General features: G+C 35.6%; 1 protein-coding gene across 2 annotated transcripts in view; it reads left to right on the top strand.

Moving 5' to 3' along the window:
- GABRA3 (gamma-aminobutyric acid type A receptor subunit alpha3) overlaps nucleotides 1-23,410 on the top strand; it is a 227,723-nt gene that overhangs the window by 161,685 nt on the left and 42,628 nt on the right. For both annotated transcript variants that reach the window (XM_045538579.1, XM_045538580.1), the window contains 2 exons: nucleotides 7,922-8,004; nucleotides 22,546-22,689. In XM_045538579.1, the coding sequence (XP_045394535.1) occupies nucleotides 7,922-8,004; nucleotides 22,546-22,689 (227 nt within the window). The remainder of the gene's footprint in view (nucleotides 1-7,921; nucleotides 8,005-22,545; nucleotides 22,690-23,410) is intronic.

Raw genomic sequence — 23,410 nt, 5'->3', positions numbered from 1 at the left:
TGTCATATTTTTTCTTTTATGGATTATGTTTTTGGTGTAATATCTAAGAAATCTTTGCCTAATTCAGGGTAACAAAAATGTTCTCCTATGTTCTCCTTTAGAATTTTGAGCTATTAAATTTAGGTCTATGAAACATTGCTAGTTGATTTTTACTTATGGTATGAGGCAAGGGTCTAAGTTAATTTTTTTGCATGTGGATATCGAATTCTCCTAGCACCATGTATTGAAAAAGCTATTTTCTCTCCATTGACTGCCTTGGCACCTTGGTAAAAAATAAATTGACTATAAATATCAAAGTTCATTTCTGGACTTTTTATTCTTTTCGTTGGTCTATATATCTATCTTTAGGCCAAAACTGCACTATGTTGATTACTGTAGCTTTACATTGTTTATCTTAAAATTGGGAAGTGAAAGTACTCATGATTTTTATTTGAAAGATGCTTTGGCTATTCTAGATTCTTTGTATTCCCCTATAAATTTTAAAATCAGCTTGCTTTCTTTACCAAAAGAAAAACTTCTTTGATTTTGAAAGGGAGTGTGTTGAATCTATAGAGCGATTTGGTGAGAATTGACATCTTAATGATATTTTAGGTCTTCAAGATCTATGAACACTGAATGTCTCAACATGTCATCTTCAAATATAGACAGTTTTGATTTTTGCTTTCTAATCTTTGTCTAATATTCTTTTGCTTGCCTAATTATTTAGACAGCTTTATTGAAATATGATTCACATGTCATACAATTCACCTTATTACAATGTACAATTAAATGATTTTTAATATATTCAGAGTTGTGCAACCATTACTACTATATAATTTCAGAACATTTTAGCACCTCAAAAAAGAAACTCCATACCCATTAGCAGTCACTCCTTAATACTTTTCATTTTTGACTGGCTAAAACCTTGAATAAAAAATTGAATAAGAGAGAACAGACATCCTTGCTTGATCTTAGGGGGGAAATAACTTAGTATTTCACTATTAATATGATGCTAGATGTGGATTTTTTGTAAATGCTCTTGACTATTTGAGAAAGTTGCCTCCTATTTCTAGATTTTTGAGTTTTGAATTATGAAGGGGTATTAAATTTCATCTCCCTGCTTTTGTCCTTGCCCTCCTTCAATTTATTCTCTGTACTGCTACCAGAATAATCCTAAAATATTAGCCAGATCTAGTTATCCTGTTTAAAATCTTGCAATGCCTCCACTTTTTACTCAGAATGAAACCTAAAATATTCTAGGAAGCCTTACACTATCTAGTCCATGCTTTGTAGTTTCCTCTTTGAACTCATCTTCTATCAGTCTTCCGCTTGATTTCTTTACTACAGTTACAGTAGCCTAATTGCCATTCCTTCAACACACTGGACACACTTCTACCATGGGTCCCTTGCATTTGCTACTCCTTCTAATTTGAATGTTCTTTCCCCAGGTTTCCACAAGGCTCATTTGCTCATCTCCTTCAGGTTGTTGCTCAAATATCACCTCTGCAGTGAAGTACTCCTTGAACACCCTATTGAAAATTACAATCCCTTCCCAATACTCTGTACCCATATCTTCTTATTTTTCTTCCTGGGGCATATCACCTTTTAATATACTATATAATTTACTGATTTATCTTGTTTATTTTTTATCTTCCCCTACTCAAATGTAAGCTCCAAGTGGGCAACAATCTTGGTATTTTTACTGATGTACAGTAGTACCCCTATCTGTGGTTTCACTTTCTGTGGTTTCAGTTACCTGCAGTCAACTGAGGTCTGAAAATACTAAATAGAAAATTCCAGAAATGAACAATTCATAAATTTTAAATTTCTGTCGTTCTGAGTAATGTGATGAAATCTTGGCCATCTTGCTTTGTCCTGCCAGGATGTGAATCCTCCCTTTGTTCAGCATATTCATTAGTCACTTAGTAGCCATCTTGGTTATCAGATCAACTGCCTCGGTATCAAAGTGCTTGTGTTCAAGAAACCCTTATTTTACTTCATAATGGCCACAAAGTGAAAGAATACTGTGCCTAATTTATAAATTAAACTTTGTCATAGGTATGTATGTATAGGAAAATCATAGTATATCTAAGGTTTGATAATATCTGCAGTTTCAGGCATCCACCGGGGGTTTTAAAATGTATCCCTTAGGGAAAAGAGTGGACTACTGTACTTACATTGTTTAAAACAATAGCTGGCATGTAGTAGGTGATCAGTAAATATTTGTTGAATACACCAGTGAGTCAGGAAACTTTTACTCAGCTTTGCCCCAGACATGCTGGGTGACTTGGGATAAGTTTCCTTCCTTCCTTCTGTTTTCTCATATATAAAAGATATAAGGGGATAAAATAAATGCTTCTCATATATAAAAGATATAAGGGGATAAAATAAATAAAGGCTCATCTAGCTCTGAAATTCTAGTAAAGGAACTATGGGCCCACTGAAGGGAATAAATTGAGATATTATTTATTTATTTTTTTTTTTCCGAGACAGAGTCTTACTCTCTTGCCCAGGCTAGAGTGCCATGGCATCAGCCTAGCTCATAGCAGCCTCAAACTCCTGGGCTCAAGCGATCCTCCTGCCTCAGCCTCCCGAGTAGCTGGGATTACAGGCATGCACCACCATGCCCGGCTAATTTTTTCTATATATATTTTTAGTTGTCCATATAATTTCTTTCTATTTTTTTAGTAGAGACGAGGTCTCGCTCTTGCTCAGGCTGGTCTCGAACTCCTGACCTCAAACAATCCACCCGCCTCGGCCTCCCAGAGTGCCAGGATTACAGGCGTGAGCCACCGCGCCCGGCCGAGATATTATGTGTTAATGAGTCATATTAAGAAACTATTTTGCCTAGAAGACCAGGAATACCTGGATTCTGTCTTGCCCAACCTACACCTCCTCTCTGCAAGATCTTCATAGAAACATATGCCTTTAGGACAGAAAAATCATTCAGCAATTCATTCATTCAATAAATATTCATTGAATACCTACAATGTGCTATGTACTACACTAGGCACATGTCAAAGAGAAAATAAGCTTAAGGATCCATAATCTTATAGTAAAGAAAGAAAGAAAATAGATGATAAATAGAAAAAAAAATAAATTATATGGTATGCTGAATGTTAAGTATTATGGGAAAAGAAAGAACATGGCAAGGTTTACTACCTACCCTGTGATGGTCAGAACAAGCCTCACTTAGAAGATGCTAATTAAGCAAAGACTTGAAAGAAGTGCAGGAATTAGTAATCCAGATATTTAAAAGAAGAACATTCTAGACAGAAAGCATAGCAAGTACAAAGGCCATGATGTAAGAGAACCTGGCATGTTGAAAGAGCTGGAGCAGAGTAAGCAGGAATTGAAGCAGGCCAAACCCTGGATTGTGACTGAGGCCCTATGATCTTAATGTCACATCTTTGAGCGGTCTCTGACCTTTTTGCAAAAGGCCCGTTAAAACCTATTAGCAAAAATACAACTAGCTTTAGCAGAGCTCCACAAATGAATCCATGAAGAGGGAGAAAGTTTAGAAAAGGAGGCAAAAGGGGGAAAGTTTTACACGGTTTGTTTATTTTGTTGACCTGAAGTCAGAGGCAACCATGTCACCTAAAGGCTTTGATTCTGTCTCAGTTTTCTATCTGAAATTATTTTCTTTATGTAATAAAGATAATAATGATAGTGATAATCCTATGGAGTAGCTAAACCTTTTGGCTTCCTTTTTCTGATTTGTGCCTTCCAGCACCCTATAAATCCATCAAGTTGTTGAGTGAATAAATGTTGAATGGATGGATGGGGTACATAGGGGCAGGAGTTATTATCTCTATTCTTTGTTACAGATGAAGAAACCGAAGTTGAGAAAAGTTCATTCTGTCAACATAAATTCTGACTTATTTTTTCCCTCTAAATATTTTTAATTATGTTTCCATTTCCACTGCTAATCTCTTAGTTCACATCACTATCCTTTCTTAACTAGACTGCAGTAATAACCACGTCACTGATCTGCCAACTCTGTAGGTGTCATCCTCCAGTCCATAATTCAATAAGTTAAATGGCAATTTCCAAGCCATGCCCACTGAGTTATCTTGCAAGATAAATGGTGCTAACAAGAACATAGTACCTTAATCACAGTCCCCAGAATTATTTTCTTGAAAGACCAATCTGACTTTGCCAGTTTTTAGTTCAAGACTTAGAAAATTGATCTTGCTGAGTATTATGCCCACAGCTCTACAGGATCTGGCTCCAGCCTCATCTCCCACCACTTCCTAGCTATCCTCAATCCCAGCCCTCATGCACTTCCTTCTAGCACTGCTGTATCACAAACAATCACCCAAATAGGCCAGACTGCTCATGCCTCTATGCTTTAGCATATGTAATATTCTTTAGAATGCCTTTCTTTGCATCACCCTACTTTTAAGCTTCATATTAGGTGATCTTGGTCCTATACATAAGGCCTTCTATGATGGCCCAAAACATAATAATTCCTTCATCTTCTGTGTACCCACAGCGCCCATCATAGAACTTGATACACTGTGTTGGGACTGTTTGTGTACATGTATGCTATTTATCTCAGACAGTAATCTCATCAAAGGCTGGGTCCACATATCTTTCCTGATAACCTATGAGTGCTCCATAAATGTTTATTATATGAATGCATGAATATAAGATATTTGCAGTGAGATTAGGCAGAAAAAAATGGGCCTGGAAGAGAGTAGCTATAAATAACTTAATTGAATAAACTAATAAATGTATTTTAGTATCTGTGACTGAAGATAGGTACACATTCTCTTCAACTCTAGGTTTAAGAGGCTCTATGTATGTCAGGACTCTTTTGGAGTCAGTACCTGTCTTGTGGCAGAGTCGCCTTTTTCTAGATGTCAAAGCTTTCTGTCAATGACCTGATGGACTTCCAGGGCTGAGAAGAAAAATATTTTACAGACATTAGAAAATGGACTATTTGGAAGAAAACCTTAGATATTGTCAGCCACTGGATGAGTTACAAAGCTGAGACCAACAAATACAGATCTGGGAGGAACTAGCACGAAAATCAAGTTCACTTCATTTCAGTCAGCCAGGCTCTAGGTGGCCTACTGTCCAGCATCTCCAATCCTGCCTGATTGCTAAAGCTGATGTATGTGTAACAACCTCACAAATGATCAGAGCGGCAATAGTAGATATAAATTGCTCACAGCAGGCTAACTAAAGCAAATGTGCTTAGGTGTTTATTAACAAGAACCCCAGACTGGAAAGCAGAAACCAATTATGTGCCCTTCAGCAAATAGTTACTCATCTCTTATTTTCAGTATCCCCATTTAAACAGTAAGAGGTTGGAATTAGATGGCAAGTGTCCTTGAAGTTCCAACTAATCCCTTGGATATTTACAAAATTTCCATGTGTCTTGAACAAAAGCTCAATTCTGAAGCTAGCTGCAATATCCCACCAATCTGACCTTTATTCTTAAGGCACAAAGGGGGGTTTTGTGACTTAAAGAACCAGACACAAGGGAAATGTTTTTCACTGAAAAACCTGCTCCTGGTGTTGGACACTGAAAAGATTCCATGAGAGTTTATTAAAGAAAATTGTGTTCCTTCTCTCCACTTATATTATTATTTCCAAGATACTGCCTCTTATGAGTAATGCCAAGGAGAAATTACTTTATGTCTACCCAGCAGTTCTGGGGACGTGAAGAATAAGACCACAACAAATAGATTATCAAGGCAGGATGCAAAGGTAGTGATTTCTGATTAGGAGCAGAGGTGATTTATAATAACTTTTCTATCTTCCTTCTCATCCACTTTTTTCCCATTCCACCTAAGCACGGGGCAGAGAGGAAAAAGCAGATGTGTGTGAGGCCAGGGTAGTTCACAAGCCAAATTATTCCGTGCTCTTTTCATTGATTCTTAAGCACATCTTAATGATCTCTGACCTTCTGCATCATACTGTCTTCCCTTCTTGCCGCCCCCCCCCCCCCCGCCGTCTCTCTCCACCTAGCTAGGACTTTCAATAGCCCTTCAAGCTTTTTCTTCAATAGAAAGCAGTTTGACTATACCAAGGCTAATAATGTCCTCAACTCCTGCCCTGTGTCAATAGTTAACTGCATATGTGAGTGTTATCTTTCTCCTCCTATATGGGTAATCACTGTGAGGGCAGAAATTGTGCTTGTTGCCTCTGGTTCTTCCTTCTTTTCTTGGTATTATCCCGTAACTACCTTATTCATAGAAAATGCTTGCTCAAAGGTAACCAGAGATAATTAGAGCATCTTTTATATGACTGAAAGATTCCTGAGGAGCTGAGGAAACATTTACTCTCTGATGAATAGAAGATAGCTGGTGTATAAAGAACAGTGGATTTGCACTCTGGTTTGCTAGGTTTTGTGACTCTGAGAAAAATCACTTTAACTTCATGAATTGTTATCTCTGAAATAAGGATGGTAATAATGCCTGTAATATGTCCCTCACAAGGTTACTATGGGTAGAATATGGGGTAAATAGCACCGTTGGTTCCAGATAAGCAGGGTCCGTACATCACAAATGTTAGGGGCAAGCCTGAATAGGATTATCTATGACTGTGCCTTAGAAGTTGTAGCATGCTGTGAACATCTCATGGGTTATTAGCAATGATCATTGTAATGATAACAATTATACATTGAACCTCCTGTGCCTTCCTAGACATGTATATGTGTGTAATTTGACAATAAATATCTCCTGGTATCTCACTCTCATCAACCAAAGAGAAACAGTGTTAGGCAGCAACATCCCGGGAATATCTTCTTGCTAAGATCTTGCTTACTGACATTGTTACAGTAGCACTGGGGTTGAGGAGGGTGAGAAATTGGGACCCTACACATGGGATTCCTTACAGGCATTTCTTTATTTTTTGCTTCAACAAGACACTTCTCCATCAGACTTCTCCGGTAATTGCCTAGAAATCATATATATATATATTCCTCTCAGTCTTATATATTGATGTTTTATTAAGCAGGATTTCTTGTCTTTAGTAGTACTTGGGTCCTGAAATGGTCTGGGCAGAGGTATCTGTCTAAGGGAGGAAGCTACTAGAGGAATAAGTGACACTGTAATTTTTGCTGTGTGGGTCCCATTTCTACACAGGCGGCTACCGTCTAGGCCAGGGAAAGTTGGTCCTCAAAACATTTGAAAGAAATTAGAGGGGAAACCTTGGAATAGATTATTGTGCAGGCTAACACAGGAAAATAAGTACATGGACATGGCAAATCATACCCCATCCAGATTTCCATTGAGGAATCCATGCATAATTTTTCCCACATGTTGCCTCTGTTGGGAAAGCATGAGCTCTTTACACTTGACCTCTGAAGTTTCTGATGTCCTCCATTATCTTTGCATTTTTGTTTGAAGTGGTCAGTTGCTGCATGTCCGTGTGTGTGTGTGTGTGTGTGTGTGTGTGCACTTGTGTTCTCCAAGAACTGTCTCTTTCAACAAAGAAATGTTGAGCAGCAAAGTTGTCTTTTGCATCTGTTCATTTTCAGGGTAAAGATATATTTTCTACATATCTCTCCTCTCCAGTGCAATCTTTAAATTGGTTAACTCATACAACAGCTTGCTGAGAAGAATTATTTCAGAAATAATTAAACTGCGATCAGGAGTGAATGAGTCAGAACCTGGTGTTTCCAGGCTTCTTGGGGGGTGGCTAAGCAAGTAGAGTTAGGAAAGATAATTTATATTTGTTTTTCTAAAGGTGATAGGGTAGGATTCAGATCTGATCTAAAAATCTTAATACCAAATGCTGTTTTGAGAGGCTATCTATTTCTTCTAATCCATCCCTTATGTATATAAAGACTTGAAACTCACTGAATCTAAGCAAACAAAATCCCCTGTTATTCTTAGAATCACACCATTGCTGCTGAGTGGAAACTCAGCCTTATGTTTAATAAAATTTATTTTAGATTAATTGCATTTTCTGTTCACCTTTCTTTTAGGTTAACAATTCATGCTGAGTGTCCCATGCATTTGGAAGATTTTCCCATGGATGTGCATGCCTGCCCACTGAAGTTTGGAAGCTGTATGTATTTTCTCATTTTTTTTCTCCTGATCTTCCAAAAGAAACTTAACATATTCTATTGTGTCTACTAGGAGTTTCTAAAGCTGAGGCCTTTAATCCAGGCTGGTATGGGAGTGGGTCACAGGAGTGGGCTTGAACAGTATTAACTGATCAGGATGAGATTTAGCCTTTAATAGAATTTTCTTTCTAAGCAGCAAACCTTATTTGACTATTTCAGACTAATTTTTCTGTCATTAGATTGAAACATTAACATATGTATTGTAAATTGCCCAAAGGCCAGAGCAAGACAGAACTGATATAGAGTACAGTAGCTGCTTCCTAAAGACAAGATATATCAAACAGAATGTATTTATTTTTTTGAAATGTCTATCCTACCTACATCTTCACATACCTCTGTCCAATTGTTAACAGCAAATGGTAGGCAGGAAGAGACTCCAAAGACTTTCTCATTTTTTAGAGTATTGCCTTTCCCAATAGCTATAAATCTTACAGAGACAGTAGTAGATATATAACCCATTTTCAAATGATTAGAAAAGTCAAAATTGAATAGAATTTGAGTGTGTTTTTCAATCTAACAATTTGAGAGAAAGTTTCATATAGGGAGTCATCAGAGTAATATATCAAGATTTGTGTTGATCATGTCTAAATTGAATTTAGCTCTGTGTTTTGAAATAGAAAGTGCATTTGAAAAGATTCAAATAATTAAGTGTGACATATTTTTCAATCATTAGTTTGTCAAATATATACCGATTGTCTCCCTTGTGCCAGGCTCTATTCTAAGAGCTTGGAATTCATCCATTAATAAACAAAAACCCTTGCCCTTGTGGAGCTTATATTAAAGAGAGGAGAGTGACAGTGAAAGATAAAATCAACAACGAATGAAAAAATAAAGCATAAAGTATGTTGTAAAGTGAGAAACACCATGGGAAAACATCAAAGTACTACAGAATCAGGGGAATCCTCCACCTAGGCAAGTACTAGTCATGCCATTGAAATTGAAAATAGGGTGATCAGAATTGTTCTACTTTTTTTAAAAAATTGACATTTGATCAGAAATTTTAAGGAAGTAAAGGGGTTAACAATGCAGATATCTGAGGAAATAGTGCTCCAGGTAGAAGGAACAAGCAGGAAAAATACATTAAGTTAGAGAAGTATCTGGCTTGTTCAGAAAATATCAAAGTAGGCAATGTGGCTTGGAAGAGTGAGGAAGTGGGAGAGGGCAAGGACAGGGTGAGACCAAACCATGGGCCAGGCCAACTAGAGTCTTATAGGCCATTAAAGGGCTTTGAATTATATTCTAAGGGAAAATGGGAGTGATTGGAATATTTTCGAAAAAAAACATGGCATTATCTGACTTATGTTTTAAAAGAATTACTAGAGATTTAAAAAATAATATAAGTAGATGAAAGCAGGAAGTCCAGTTAGGAGGTTATTGCAATATTTCAGGAGAGATGATGATGGCTCAGATCAGAGTGATGATAGTAATAAAAGTGATGAAAAGTGGCCTGATTCTGAGCACATTATAAAGAAAGATCCAACAGTATCACCCAGTGGATTAGATATAGCATATTATAAAAAGTGAGAACTGAATGGTGACTTGTAGATTTTTGACCTAATGAATTTGCTATTAAATGAGACGAATATTACTTCCCTTCTGAGTAGGACAGAGTTGTTTGACAGTGAACAGTGCTGCCTTCATGAACAACTAGAAAACCTAGAACTGTAGAAACAATAAGGATTGAAGAGACTAAAATTCTGGAGAAAGGGGAGAACCTCTCACAGATGAACTTGTGACTTGCAGCTTCTTCATCCCTGGGGACACTTGCCTCTTCTGGCAGTGGATTGCAGCTTAGATTGGAGCCCCACACATAGGGCTGATACTGGTGGATAGGAAAAAAAAAACAGCAATGATTTTGATGGTCATGTAGGGAGGGCTAGGGTGACAAAAGTAGAGCTCTAAAAGGTCTCACATTCTTGGCTGATACCCCCCACAACACAATCAGTGAATTTTGATTTTGCACACAGCATGGTGCCAAAAACTAATATGAAAAACTTTGTAACAGAGCACTGCTTTTCCTGTAGCTTCCCAATCCTACAAAAAAAAAAAAAAGAAGAAGAAGAAGAAGAAGAAGAAGAAGACATGCCAGGATATCAGGTTTAAAACCTTAAAGAGCTATATCCAAGTTATAAACGAACAGCAGAGATGGACCAGATTTAACCCAAACTAATAACCCAGCCCAGTTGCAGCAGTCTCCACCTTTTAGGCACCAAGGACCAGGGAGGTGGTGTAGAGGGGGGAGGCGGAGCTCAGGTGGTTATGCGAAAGGTGGGGAGTGGCTATAAATACAGATGAAGCTTAGCCTGCTTTCCTGCAGCCACAGCTCACCCATCGCTACTCACCTCCTGCTGTGCAGAGGGTTAGGATTTGGAGTGGAGGTGGGGGTAGGGGGCCAGAGTTCAGGCGGTGAGTGATGCAGCTGGGTTCCAACAACCAAGGGTTAGGGACCACAGCTTTGTAGGATTAAGGTGATAATTCTCCCACATTCTCTGCACAGCAAAGGAAAGAATGAAGCCTCTCTGGTGTAAGAGAGGCTTCTATGTGAAAGTGCTACAGTTTACTACAAAATGTTTGGAATTCAATAAAAATCATTATTTATATGAATAGGTAGGGCGATGAATCCTAAAACCAAGATTTAAAAACAAAACAAAAACCAAAATAGAGAAACAGACCTACAGATGATCCAGATATCAGGATTTGTAGACAAGGACTTTAAAAAACTATGGCTAATACGTTGAAGAGAAAAAGATGAAAAGATGACTAGAACAGATCAAAGATAGAGAATTTCAACAGAGAATTGGAATCTAGAAAGAAGAATAAATTGGAAATTACTTACATAAAAATACAATATCTAAAATTCAGAATTCAATGGATAGTTTAAGAAGAAAAAGATTAGATATGAAAAATGGGTAAACAGAAAATAGCAAAACTGAAGCACGGAAAGACAAAATACAGAAAAGAATAAAAAGCATATGGAACGTAGTAAAAGAAATTGCAATGTATAATTTTGCAGAGGGAAAACAGGTAGAGAAAGGAGCAAAAGCAATAATTAAGCAGTTAAAGGCCAATCATTTAAAAACTGATGAAAATTATCAATCCAAAGATGCAAGAAGTAGTGCAAACACCAAGAAGGATAAATACAAATAAAATAATGCTGATTCTAAAGTTTATATGGAAATATTAAAATGCCAAGAATAGCTAAGACAATCTTGAAGAATAAAACTGAGAAATTTACAATCAAATCTCATCTAATATCAGATATCTAGACCTATTTTAAAGCTATAGTAATTCAGACAAGGCATTATTATTGCAAAAATAGACAAATATACTAATGGGACAGAATAGAAAAATGAATGAGAGAGAGAGACAGAGAGAGAGAGACAGAGAGAGGAGAGAGAGAAAGATAGATTGGTCTTGACTCTTACCTCACATCACGAACAAAAATAAATTCCAGATGGATTGAAGATCTAAATGTGAATGAATGAAAGGTAAAACAATAAAGCTTTTGGAAGAAAACATAAGAGAATATCTTCATGATCTTGGAAGAGGTAGAGATTGTTTAAACAGAATATAGAATAGCATTAACCATAAAAGCAAAAGATTACTTGGAACATATAAAAAATTAAGACATTTTCTTTATTAAAAGACCATTAAGAGAGTGAAGAGGCAAACTACAAGGTGAGGGAAAATATTTACATCATGTATATATATGACAAGGGACTCAAAGCCATAAGACTTCCTACAAATCTATAAAAAGTATCAGAAACTTCAATAGAAAAAAGATGAAGTCTTGAATAGTCACCTCATAAAGCAGACTTTCCCAACCTCTCTCCCTCTCTCTGTCTCTCTGTCTCTGTCTCTGTCTCTGTCTCTCTCTCTCTCTCTCTCTCTCTCTCTCACACACACACACACACACACACATGCACACAATGACTGACTACATTAGTCAGCAGGAAAATGTGGATTAGAATCCAAAGCCTACCACTACACACCCACTAGAATGACTAAAATGAAAAAGGCAGAAAATACCACTTCTTGGTGAGAATGTGGAGCAAATCTGTGCTCTCATGCACTACTGATAAGAAAGTAAATTTGTACCAAGGTTTTGGGAAATTGGTGCTAATGGTGCTATAATATAATATTGCATATGCATATCATATAACTTAGCATTTCTAGTCCTGAATATATTTCCAAACAGAAATCATTGTTTATGTCCACCAAAAAGCATATAATGTCCATAGCACAGTTAATGTAATAGACTCACAATGGAAACTACCCTAATGTCCATTAGAATGGATTAAAAATCTGTAGCATATTTACACGATGAAATACTATAGAGTAATGACAATTATATTACACTCCATAACATGGATGAGGTCACAGACACAATACTGAGCAAAAGCTAAACACATAAGTGTATATAAAGTATGATTCCATTTATATAATATACAAAAACAGGCGAAATTAATCTGTGGTGTTAGAAATCTTTAATATTTTATTTAACATTGTCATTGGATGTATTTCTTAATTCCTGACATATTGAGAAATGGGATTCAGGAACAAGCAGTTGGAGTTCCTAGGAATTTTATAAAATAAATGTTATTCGTGGAACATTCCAACCTTCTTGATGTTCTTTACTCATAATCATGGGTATCCAACTATTTTAATAAATAAAAAATAATAAGTTTATAAGTATTAACAAAGACTGGTAGTATATAGAAGATTATTCACACACTGGAAAATGTCAGCAAACCTTATTGGACGTATCTGAATAACAGCATTTGACTCTCCTAGCAAAGTAAACAGTGCTACACAGAGTCACAGTTCAAAATTGCCAGTTTAAAGATTTATTTTACTTTCCAAGCCCCTTATTTCTTGGATGAACACTCTCAGGGTTTGTATATGGTATACTATGCATATAAAATACTATGTATATCAATTTATTAATATTCAATTTACAAGAATTACTTACCATTAGCAGTATAGAGAGCCATTAACACACACTTATAATAAGGAAAATCAACTGATAAGATTGTGACCACTTCTGTCCTATGTACTGCTATCCTGATACCTGAAAATTTTAAAACTTTGACTGAATATGACAGCATTTCCTGCTTTTGGTTTTCATTTGAGATCAATAAATTCCTGCAAGTTATTAATGTCTCTATATGTATTGTTAAGCTCTAATTCTTAGAGGAGAATTATAATACTTTTTCCATTTTTGCTCATTTCTCAAGATTTGATATTCATAAAAATATATGAATTTCCCAATACAATGCCAGGAAGGAATTTTCACATAGAAACACTAGTCAGGATAGTGGTTACCCTGGGTTGGAGTTGTTATTGGAAAGGGACACAAATGATGCTTCTGGGTGCTGGTTACATAGGATATAAATCTGGTGTTCAGAAAAGAGATCTGGACTGGAGATGTAATTTAAGTGTCATCTATACAGATGATATTTAACGCCATATGGCTAGATAAGATCAGTAAGGAAATGATTGTACATATGGAAGAGAAAAGGAATAAGGACTGTTTCTTCAAACACGACAACATTTAGAGGCTAGAGCAAAGAAAATTATTTAATACATGTAAAGGAGAGGACAGGGGAAGTATGAGGAAATCTAGGGAGCATGTTGTCCTGGAGGCCAAATAAAGTACATCAAGGAGAAAGTGATTTAAATTTTTAAATTCCTGAGTGGGTAGTTAAAATTAACCTTAGAAAATCTCTAGTGAGAAAGTAATTCTGGAGTGGTAGATCAGGCCATCTAAAAATCTACTCCTTCATAAAAGCAAGTAGACAATTTTTAACAATTATCAAAAATAAACTTTCTCCAAACTCTGGAAATTAACCAAAAGCTCACAACAACCTGAGGAATGTCATCCAAGAAAAATAGCTAATGCTCAGCAAGACCAGGGAGCCCTGTTTCCATCTTACTCTCCCCCACTCTGTAGAAGCCTTAGAGATTTTGTACTGATTAAAAGATCAATCTGTCAGTAATATGTAATAATTACAAAGATATATGCACCACCTAACCACGGAGCCCCCAAATACATAAAGCAACACTGATAGAGCTGAAGCGAAAAATAGACAATTCAACAATAATAATTAGAAATTTCAATATTCCACTTTCAATAATGGTTAAAACAACTAAGAAGATCAACACAGAAATAGAAGACTTGAACAACACTATAAACCAACCAGACCTAACAGACATTTATAGAGCACTCCACCCCAAAAATCAAAATGTACATTATTCTCAAGTACATATGGAATATTTTTCAAGATAGACCATATGTTAGGGCCATAAAATGAGACTCAATAAATTTAAAAATTTGAAGCCATACAAAATATGTTCTTTGACCTCCATTGAATAAAATTAGAAATTGATAACCAAAGAAAATTTGAAATTCATAAATATGTTGAAGTCAAACCACACACTCCTAAATAAACAATAGGTCAAATACGAAATAACAAGGGAAATTAGAAAATATTTTGAAATGAATGAAAATGATAACACGGCATACCAAAAATTATGGGATGCTTCAGCAGTGCTCAGAGGGAAATTTATAACTATAAAGCCTATATTTAAAAGAAAGATCTAAAAATCAATAACCTGACCTTCTAGCTTAAGAAGCTAGAGAAAGCAGAGCAAATTAAACCCAAACAAAGCAGAAGGAAGGAAATAATAAATATTAGAATGAAATGAAATGAAAAAGAAAACAAATAATATTTAGAAAAATCAAAGAATCTAAATGTTGGTTATTTGAAAAGATCAACAAAACTGATAAACCTCTAGCTAGACAGACCAGGCAAAAAAGAGAGAAGAATCAAATTACTAAAATCATGAAAGAAGGGACATAATGACTAGCCTTACAGAAATAAACAGGATTATATGGGACTACTATGAGCCACTATATGCCAACAAATTATATAACCTAGATGAAATGAAAAATTCCTAGAAATACATAAACTACTGAAACTGACTGATGAATAAATAGATATTTTATTGGATTTATAACCAGTACATGGATTAAATTAGTAATTTAATAGCTTCCCACAAACAGAAGCCCAGGCCTAGATGACTTCACCATTCAATTTGACCAGATATTTAAAGAAGAAGTGATACCAACTGAAGCCATTTTTTCACAAATAATCCTTCCAAAATATAGAATAGGAAAGAAAATTTCTTGACTCATTCTATGAGGCCAATGTTACCCTGATACCAAAACCGAAGACAATAAGAAAATACAACTATAGATAAATATTTCTTGTGGCTATAGATATAAAAATCTTTAACAGATTTCTAGTAAACTCATTCAAACAATTTATAAAATTTATTATACACCATCTTTGAGTGGGATTTATCCCAGGAATACAAAGTTGGCTTAACAGCCAAAAATTATTCAATGTAATGTGCCATATTAATAAAATAAAAGACAAACACCATATGATTATCTAAATATATGAAGAACTATATATACTCCATACTGGAAATCCAAAATTTTATCTTGATTTGCCAGTAACCAGTGACTAGAACTTGTTCTGTCACTTTGGATAATTAAAATCCTTGAGAATTTTAATTATTTGGTTTAGTTATAAACCAATAGAGTGACTTTTTCCATTTGGTTTCATATGTATACCTTAGGCTGTAGCTGTCAGGTTTATCAGAACTACTGGATTTTTTCAAATTTATTTTATTTTAATTGACACATAATTGTACATACTTATGGAATATAGTGAGATATTTTGATAACACATATACATTGTGTAATGATCAAATCAGGTATTTACCATTTACATCATCTCAGTCATCATTTCTTTGTTGTGAGAACATTTAAAATCCTCCCTTCTAGCTATTTTGCAATATACCATACAATATTGTTAACTATAATCAACCTTCTGCACAATAGCACACTGGAACTTATTCCTCCTATCTGTGACCCTGTACCCATTAACCAATCTCTCCCCATCTCCTCTCTCTCCTCCCTTCCCCATCCTCTGGTAACTACCATTTATTCTCTACTTTTATGATATCAGCTTTTTTAGACTCTATATATGAATGATATAATGTTGTATTTGTCTTTCTGTGCCTGGCTTACTTCATTTAACATAATTTCCTCCAGGTTCTTCCATGTTGCTGCAAATGACAGAATTTCATTTTTAATGGCTGAATAATATTCCATTGTGTAAATATGCTACATTTTCTTTATCCATTCATCCATTGGTGGACATCTGGATTGATTTCATAACTTGAATGCAATAGACATGAGCATGCAGATATCTCTTTGACATACTGATTTTATTTCTTTTGAGTATATGCCCAGTAGTGGGATTGCTGGCTAATATGGTAGTTCAATTTTTAATTTTTTGGAGAACCTCCATACTGTTTTTCATAGTGGCTGTATTAATTTGTATTCCCACCAACAGTGTATAAGAGTTCCCCTTTCTTCACATCCTCATCAGAATTTATCTTTTGTATTTTTTGATAATAGTCATTCTAACTGGAGTGAGGTGATATCTCATTGTGGTTTTGATTTGTACTCCCCTAATTATCAGTGATGTTGAGCATTTTTTAAATATAACTGTTGACTATTTGAATGTCTTCTTTTGAGAGGTATCTGTTCAGGTCTTTTGCTCATTTTTAATGGGATTATTTACTTTTTTGCGATTGAGTTGTTTGAGTTTTTTATTTAGTCTTGATATTAATCCCTTGTCAGATGTATAGTTTGAAAATACTTTCTCTTATTCTGTAGGTTTTCTCTTAACTTTGTTGATTATTTCCTTTGACATTTGGAAGCTTTTTAGTTTGATAAATTCCATTTGTGTATTTTTGCTTTGGTTGCCTGTTCTTTTGAATACTTGTCCAAAAAATCCTGGCCCAGAACAATGTCATGGAGAATTTCCCCTAAGTTTTCTTCTAGGAGTTTTATAGTTTTATTATAGGTTTTACATTTAAGTCTTTAATCCATTTTGAGCTGATTTTTGTATATGGTGAGACACAGAGGTCTTGTGTCATTCCTCTACATGTGGATATCCAGTTTTCCTGGCACCATTTGCTAAAAAGACAAGTGGGATTCATTCCAGAAATGCAAAAATGTTTCAATACATCCAAATCAACAAATATGATATATCACATTAACAGAATCAAGGACACAAACCACATGATCATTTCAATAAATACAGAAAAAGTATTTGATAAAATTCAGCTTCTCTTCATAACAAAAGCTCTCAACAAATTAGGTATAGAAGGAAGGTAACTCAACACAGTAAAGCCCACATATGCCAAATCCATAGCAAATCATACTAAAGTTGAAAGGCTTTTCTCTAAAATCAGCAACAAGACAAAGATGACCACCTTCACCACTTCTATTCAACATGGTAATGGAAGTCTTAGCCAGAGCAATAAGACAAGAGAAAGAAATAAAAGGCATCCAAATTGGAAGGGAGGAAGTCAAATTATCCCATTTGCAGATGACATACATAAAACCCTGAAGACTACACCAAGAAAACCTGTTAAAATTAATAAAATCAATAAAGTGACAGGCTATAAAATCAACATACAAATAACAGTAGCATTTCTATATGCCAATAGTGAATTATCTGAAAAAGAAATCAAGAAAGCAATCCCATTTATAATATCTACAAAAGAAAAATATAGAAATAAATTTAACCAAGAAAGTGAAAAATCTCCACAAAGAAAACTATAAAACATTGATGAAAGAATTGAAGAGGATACAAATAAATGGAAAGACATCCTGTATTTATGGGTTGGAAAAATTAATATTGTTAAAATGTTCATACTACTCAAAGAGATCTACACATTCAATGCAATTTCTATCAAAATACCAATGACACATTTCACTGAAATAGAAAAAACCCTAAAATTCATATGTAACCACAAAAGATCCTGAATAGGCACAGCAATCCTGAGAAAAAGGAACAAATCTGGAAGCATCACACTACCTGACTTCAAAGTATACTACAAAGCTATAGTGACCAAAACAACATGGTACTGGGATAAAAATAGACATATAGACCAATGGAACAGAACAGAGAACCCAGAAATAAACTGGTGTACTTATAGCCAACTGATTTTTGACAAAAGTGCCAGAATACACATTGGTGAAAGGACAGTCCCTTCAACAAATGGTGCTGGGAAAACTGGAGAACCCTTGGATTTTTACTGAATATGTACAAACCAAACTGATTATCTCTTCTCTAAAACCTTCTTCTGTGTTCTCCATCTTGATTTAGATCCTGTATTCTGGTTGTTACTTATCTCTTCAACCTCATCTCCTATCTCTCTCCCTTTTACATTGACCTTCCTGGAACTCTTCCTATTAGAAGACTTTGTATTTGCTGATTTGGGGGATTTGTTATTTTGTTTTTTGTTTTGTTTTCTTGTTATTTTGGCCTGAAATATTCTTCAATAAGTTCTTAGCATAACTGGCTCCTTCTCATTTTTTGTGTTTCAGATTAAAAAAATACTCCCTCAGAGAGATCTTCTCTGATCATTGTATCTAATGACACTTCTCTGAACACCAGAACTTTTATGTTCTTCATAGCTTGTATCACTCTCTATTATTATATACTTTATTTAGATACTTGTTTAATGTCTGTCTTCCCTCACTATACCATATGTTCATGAGAGGATGAGACCTCAAGTGTCTTATGACCTCTGTACCTTCACTATCTAATATAATGCCTTAATATTTGTTGAATGAGTGACTGACTGAATCAGTCAGTCAAGCAAGCGTTCAATCAGTTTCTGACAATATGAGTTCAAAGGGAATGCTCTCTCCTTGGTGTTACTGTGGCAGGACTGTTTTTTACTTCCCATTTTCCTGGGGTCTGTTACATACAAAGGCTCAGGTAACAAAAAGAGGCATTTGGCAAAGCAACTAAAGGCAAGAAGGCACTTTTGCCATCATAGTTCATATGAAATATATTGAGGGGCCCATTCTGGGAGTGCAAAAGTTCTAATTGTCATGTAGATATCCTTTCTTCTGTAACCCTACCCCCACTACACCAGATCCTCTATGAAAATAGAATGATTGAAATTGAGAAGAAGGAACAGTATTTTATAGCAGGGAAGCTGAGGGGTTAAAGGAGTCCAAGGCCACAGAGGAAGGAAAGAAAAAACAGAAAGGTCTGAAGGGGAAGAATTGTTCCCTAGTGGGTGAATGAATTCCATTATTATCTATATACTCGGAAAAGCTACAATCTGAGGTTCATCCAGAATCCTTCCTCAAATGTCCTTCCTTCCGTTCTTAACCATTATGAAAAGCCAAAAGTTATAATCTGTTCTAGTTGTAAAATCTTCTCCCCACTCAATTCAACCCACTGTCTGCTATCATATATTATGCCTACAGGTCACTCACACCAAACATTGTAGTGACATTTTAAATGCTGTCTTGGCTTCAGTTTAACTCTCTCCCATCAGTCATCCATACTGCAGCTAGAGTGATCCTTCCAAAGCATACATCTGGCCATATCAGCTCTCTCCTTCAAGTACATCCACAACTCCTTGTAGCCAATGGACAAAAGCCCTTATTTATTAGGGTAGGCAGTTGGGATATTTTATAATATTCCCTCAACTTTTCTCTAGCCTGAAGTCCAGTAATACCATGAATTCCCTTACCATTCCATGTGCTCACATACTTTTTATTTTTGCTATGTTGTTCTTTTGCTAAGAATGTCCTTCTTTCACCTACTAATGGTGGCCTCATCTTCTGAGTATCACCTACTTTATGAATCCTGCTCTTACACCCCACTCTGAGCAGGCATAATAGTGCTCACCTCTGATTTCACTTAATACTCGGTTTCTGTTTCACTAGTGTGCATACTTCTTGTGTTCAAACTTACTCTATATTGTGCTCTGTCTCCCCAAATAGATTGTGTGCTCCCTGACTGTGGTTACTGTGCCATATCAACCTTTCTTTGCCAGTACAGGGTCAGCCTCTAAGCAGACACTCAACAAGTAGTTTTCAATTTGTTGTTTTATTTTTTATTAATAATTTGTTTCTCTGTCTTCCTTCTTTTCCACTAGTTCACATCATTCCTGCTTTGACCTCCATCTTATGAGAAGAGGGTATCTTTTTTTCCTCCACAAATCCTTCTGTTCCCATATATTATTGTCAACAAAACTAAACCATTTCTTTTTGCATAAATCAAGTTGCTACTCTGGGTCCAGTGAAGTTTCTGAGATACTGGAAGCTGCACAATTTATTGTCACATCTGCATTAGGATCTTCTGGGAATTTCAGGACTAATATTCAGGGCTGTCTGCACCAGGTGCTCAGCTTAAGTTAAGAGATCCAGCAAGAAATTTCTTTTTTTTTCCCCTTAGGTGTAAAAAATATCTTCCATTGTTTACCCTTTCTCCCAACAAGCCTGTACTAATTTTTACATTGTCATACTCTTGGGTAGATTGGATGGAACATTGCATTGTCCCTTAAACATAGGGTGTTACAACTATCTGAACAGCAAAGGTAAGAGGACCTATACAGATGCTTCTCTGCTTAGAAGTAGAGGTACCCCAAGCATATGTATAGGGGAAAAGGTAGAAAGCACTAGGGAAAAATGAGAGGACAAGGGCTTTGTGAAATCACATTTCACTAATAGCACTGTGACAATCCTCATTTAATATCAGAATAAATTTTAGGCAAAAGTAAGAGAAAAGCCTTGAGACAGTTTCTCTTTCTTCTTGGTGAGAGTAGTTTAAGATCTACAATTCCAATTGGGAACACTAGATACTCTGTAGGTAGCAGAGGATGCTTTGTTTCCAAGGCTTACAAAGTATGCTTTTCTTCAAAAACTAGAACTTTACATGTCAAAATTATGCAGTTCATTATAAAAAACTATAATTTCTACATAGGAAATGTGTACAATGAAAATTTTAATTTAAAAAAATACTGAAAATTCAACAGGTTTTGTGTTTGAATACATACACTAAGTATTGCTAGAAAATGAAGTTGTGCATTCAGCCACAATCCTTCCAGGAATTAAAGTGTTTTATACATGCTAAATTTATAACACGTGTCTATTAATTATAACAGAAATTATGTGTCAAACTAGAAGAATAGTTGTTGGTGTGTTGAAGAGATGACTGACACCATATACAGGGCAAGTGATATAAAAAAGTGAAATTTCTTGTGACATTTTCTTTTGCAGCTTATAAGAGTACAGTTAGGAAAAAATACCATACATCCATGTATAATTTTATGATGTCAATAAGAATTTTGCTGTGATTGAAGAATTTTTTGGCATGTTGCTGATTACAAGCAAATCAGGAAATGTTTTACTTACGTATATTGAAAACGTCTTAAAATATTAACATAATGTAAGCAGGTAGTATCACAATTAGTACATGTGAGTAGATGTTAATGTCATACTTGTTACAAAATGTATATCCAATGTTGCAAAGTTTTGCAGGGACTCAGAATTTACATTTGTTCATTGGCAGATCCACCAAGAATTATTAGCTTTGTGGTATGAGGTTTAAATAGAGCATATTATGGGCATAGTAGTTGCCACTAAACACCCCCGAATGGCTTGAACAACAGACAGTTCAAACTTAGAGGAAAGGGGTATACAGTATGGTGGTCAGCTTCCCTTTATAGCCTAGGTACTCACCTAAAATATAAAATCCACTATGCAGAGTCAATCATGTCTGGAAAAAAAATCAACTCATTTCTTTAAGATACTGACCAAAACTAAATAACCAACCCCATCTTATTCTCCCACCATTTTCCTTACCTGTACCCCTATTAAAGTTAACCTACAGAATTCTGTACTTGGCATTGGAATTCCAAATACAAGACTTGACATTAACCCTACCATAGAAGAAAAAGTGTCAGGTTTGCACATCAAAATGGTAATAAATAAATAAATGGTAATAAATGCATGGTAATAAATAATAAAAGAAAATTGTAATAATTAATTATTGCTATTTTTAATTGGAACATTTTTCATTTTTGATTTAAAATATCACTAGTATGAATTTTTCCTTTATTTCATATGCTTACCCTATATTTAGAGAAAATTGTATTACTTTTCTGGTAGTTTATTTTTCTTACAACTAGCCAGATTTGCTCATTTAAGATACCTCTCAGTCTCCTGTAGGCATTTGAGTTTGACATCTGCATGAGATAATATTTTTGCTATTCCTCCCCCTGCCTCTAGTGTTTACCCTTCAAGAGAAAGAAAAGTTTATTGGCAGTTCAGAAGACTGTGTCATTGAAGGAAGAGATTACTTTGGGTTCATTTCAACGTACTCAGCATATACTATAGTAGTTATTCAATGAGTGTTTATAGATGGATGGATGGATGGATGGATGAATGTGCTTTGGTTGGAGACAGAACATATGCCAAGAACTCTTTGGGGATGGAAGTTGTATTTCAATCTCATTTGAGTTTAGTATTGAGGATAATCATTCTCCTTTTCTTTCAACTTCTCCCTGTTGACCCTTCTCTGCCTTAGATGCCTACACAACAGCTGAAGTAGTTTATTCTTGGACTCTTGGGAAGAACAAATCTGTGGAAGTTGCACAGGATGGCTCTCGCCTGAACCAGTATGACCTGCTGGGACATGTTGTTGGGACAGAGATAATCCGGTCTAGCACAGGTATTGACTTATTTTATTTAACAAACATGCCAGTCACTGTTCTAAGTGCTTATAAGTTATATAATATTCAAAAACATTGTGACAAAGGTACTATTATCATGAGGAAATGGAAGCTTATAGAAGTTCAGTAATTTGCCCCATGTCACAGTTATGCGATGGCAGAACCAGAATCTGAACCCAGGCAGATTGGCTTCCAAGACTGTCTTCTTGTCTTTACCATGATGTTTTGCTGCCTCTTGGGGAGTGGGGCAGAAGGTCAAGGTCATTAGAGCATAAAAGAGAAAGCAGACAGAGGCCATTCCCAGGGGGAAGGCATGAGCTTTGATCCTAAAGTTTTCATCAAGACACTTCCTTAACTCAGATAATGCTGAGGTGGCACATTAACACATTAACTGCCATGTGAGTTGTATTTAACTCACGATAGTTTTGAGCCCGGGGCCTCATGAAGCATGTGTAATTCACATGTCTCTTTACCTTGGGAGCCTTGTGGTGTGCAGGCTGCCATGCTGTAGCATACATGTTATGTGACGGGTGGCCCCTGGGCTAAACCCTGTAGTTGGATCTTGTTGATGTTCTTATTGTTATAATTAATATTGACAATTTAATTGCATATAACTCAGAGAACAATAAAAAACAACAAATTTTTCATTAAATTAGAAAGGATCATTTTATTTTCAAAGTTTTTGTTCTATTTTTGTAATAAAACACTGTGGCCCCAAGG

The sequence above is a fragment of the Lemur catta genome, chromosome X (assembly GCF_020740605.2).
Source record: "Lemur catta isolate mLemCat1 chromosome X, mLemCat1.pri, whole genome shotgun sequence".
NCBI lineage: Eukaryota > Metazoa > Chordata > Mammalia > Primates > Lemuridae > Lemur > Lemur catta.
Note: the sequence above shows the minus strand (reverse complement) of the source record. Positions and strands in the feature narration are given on the sequence as shown.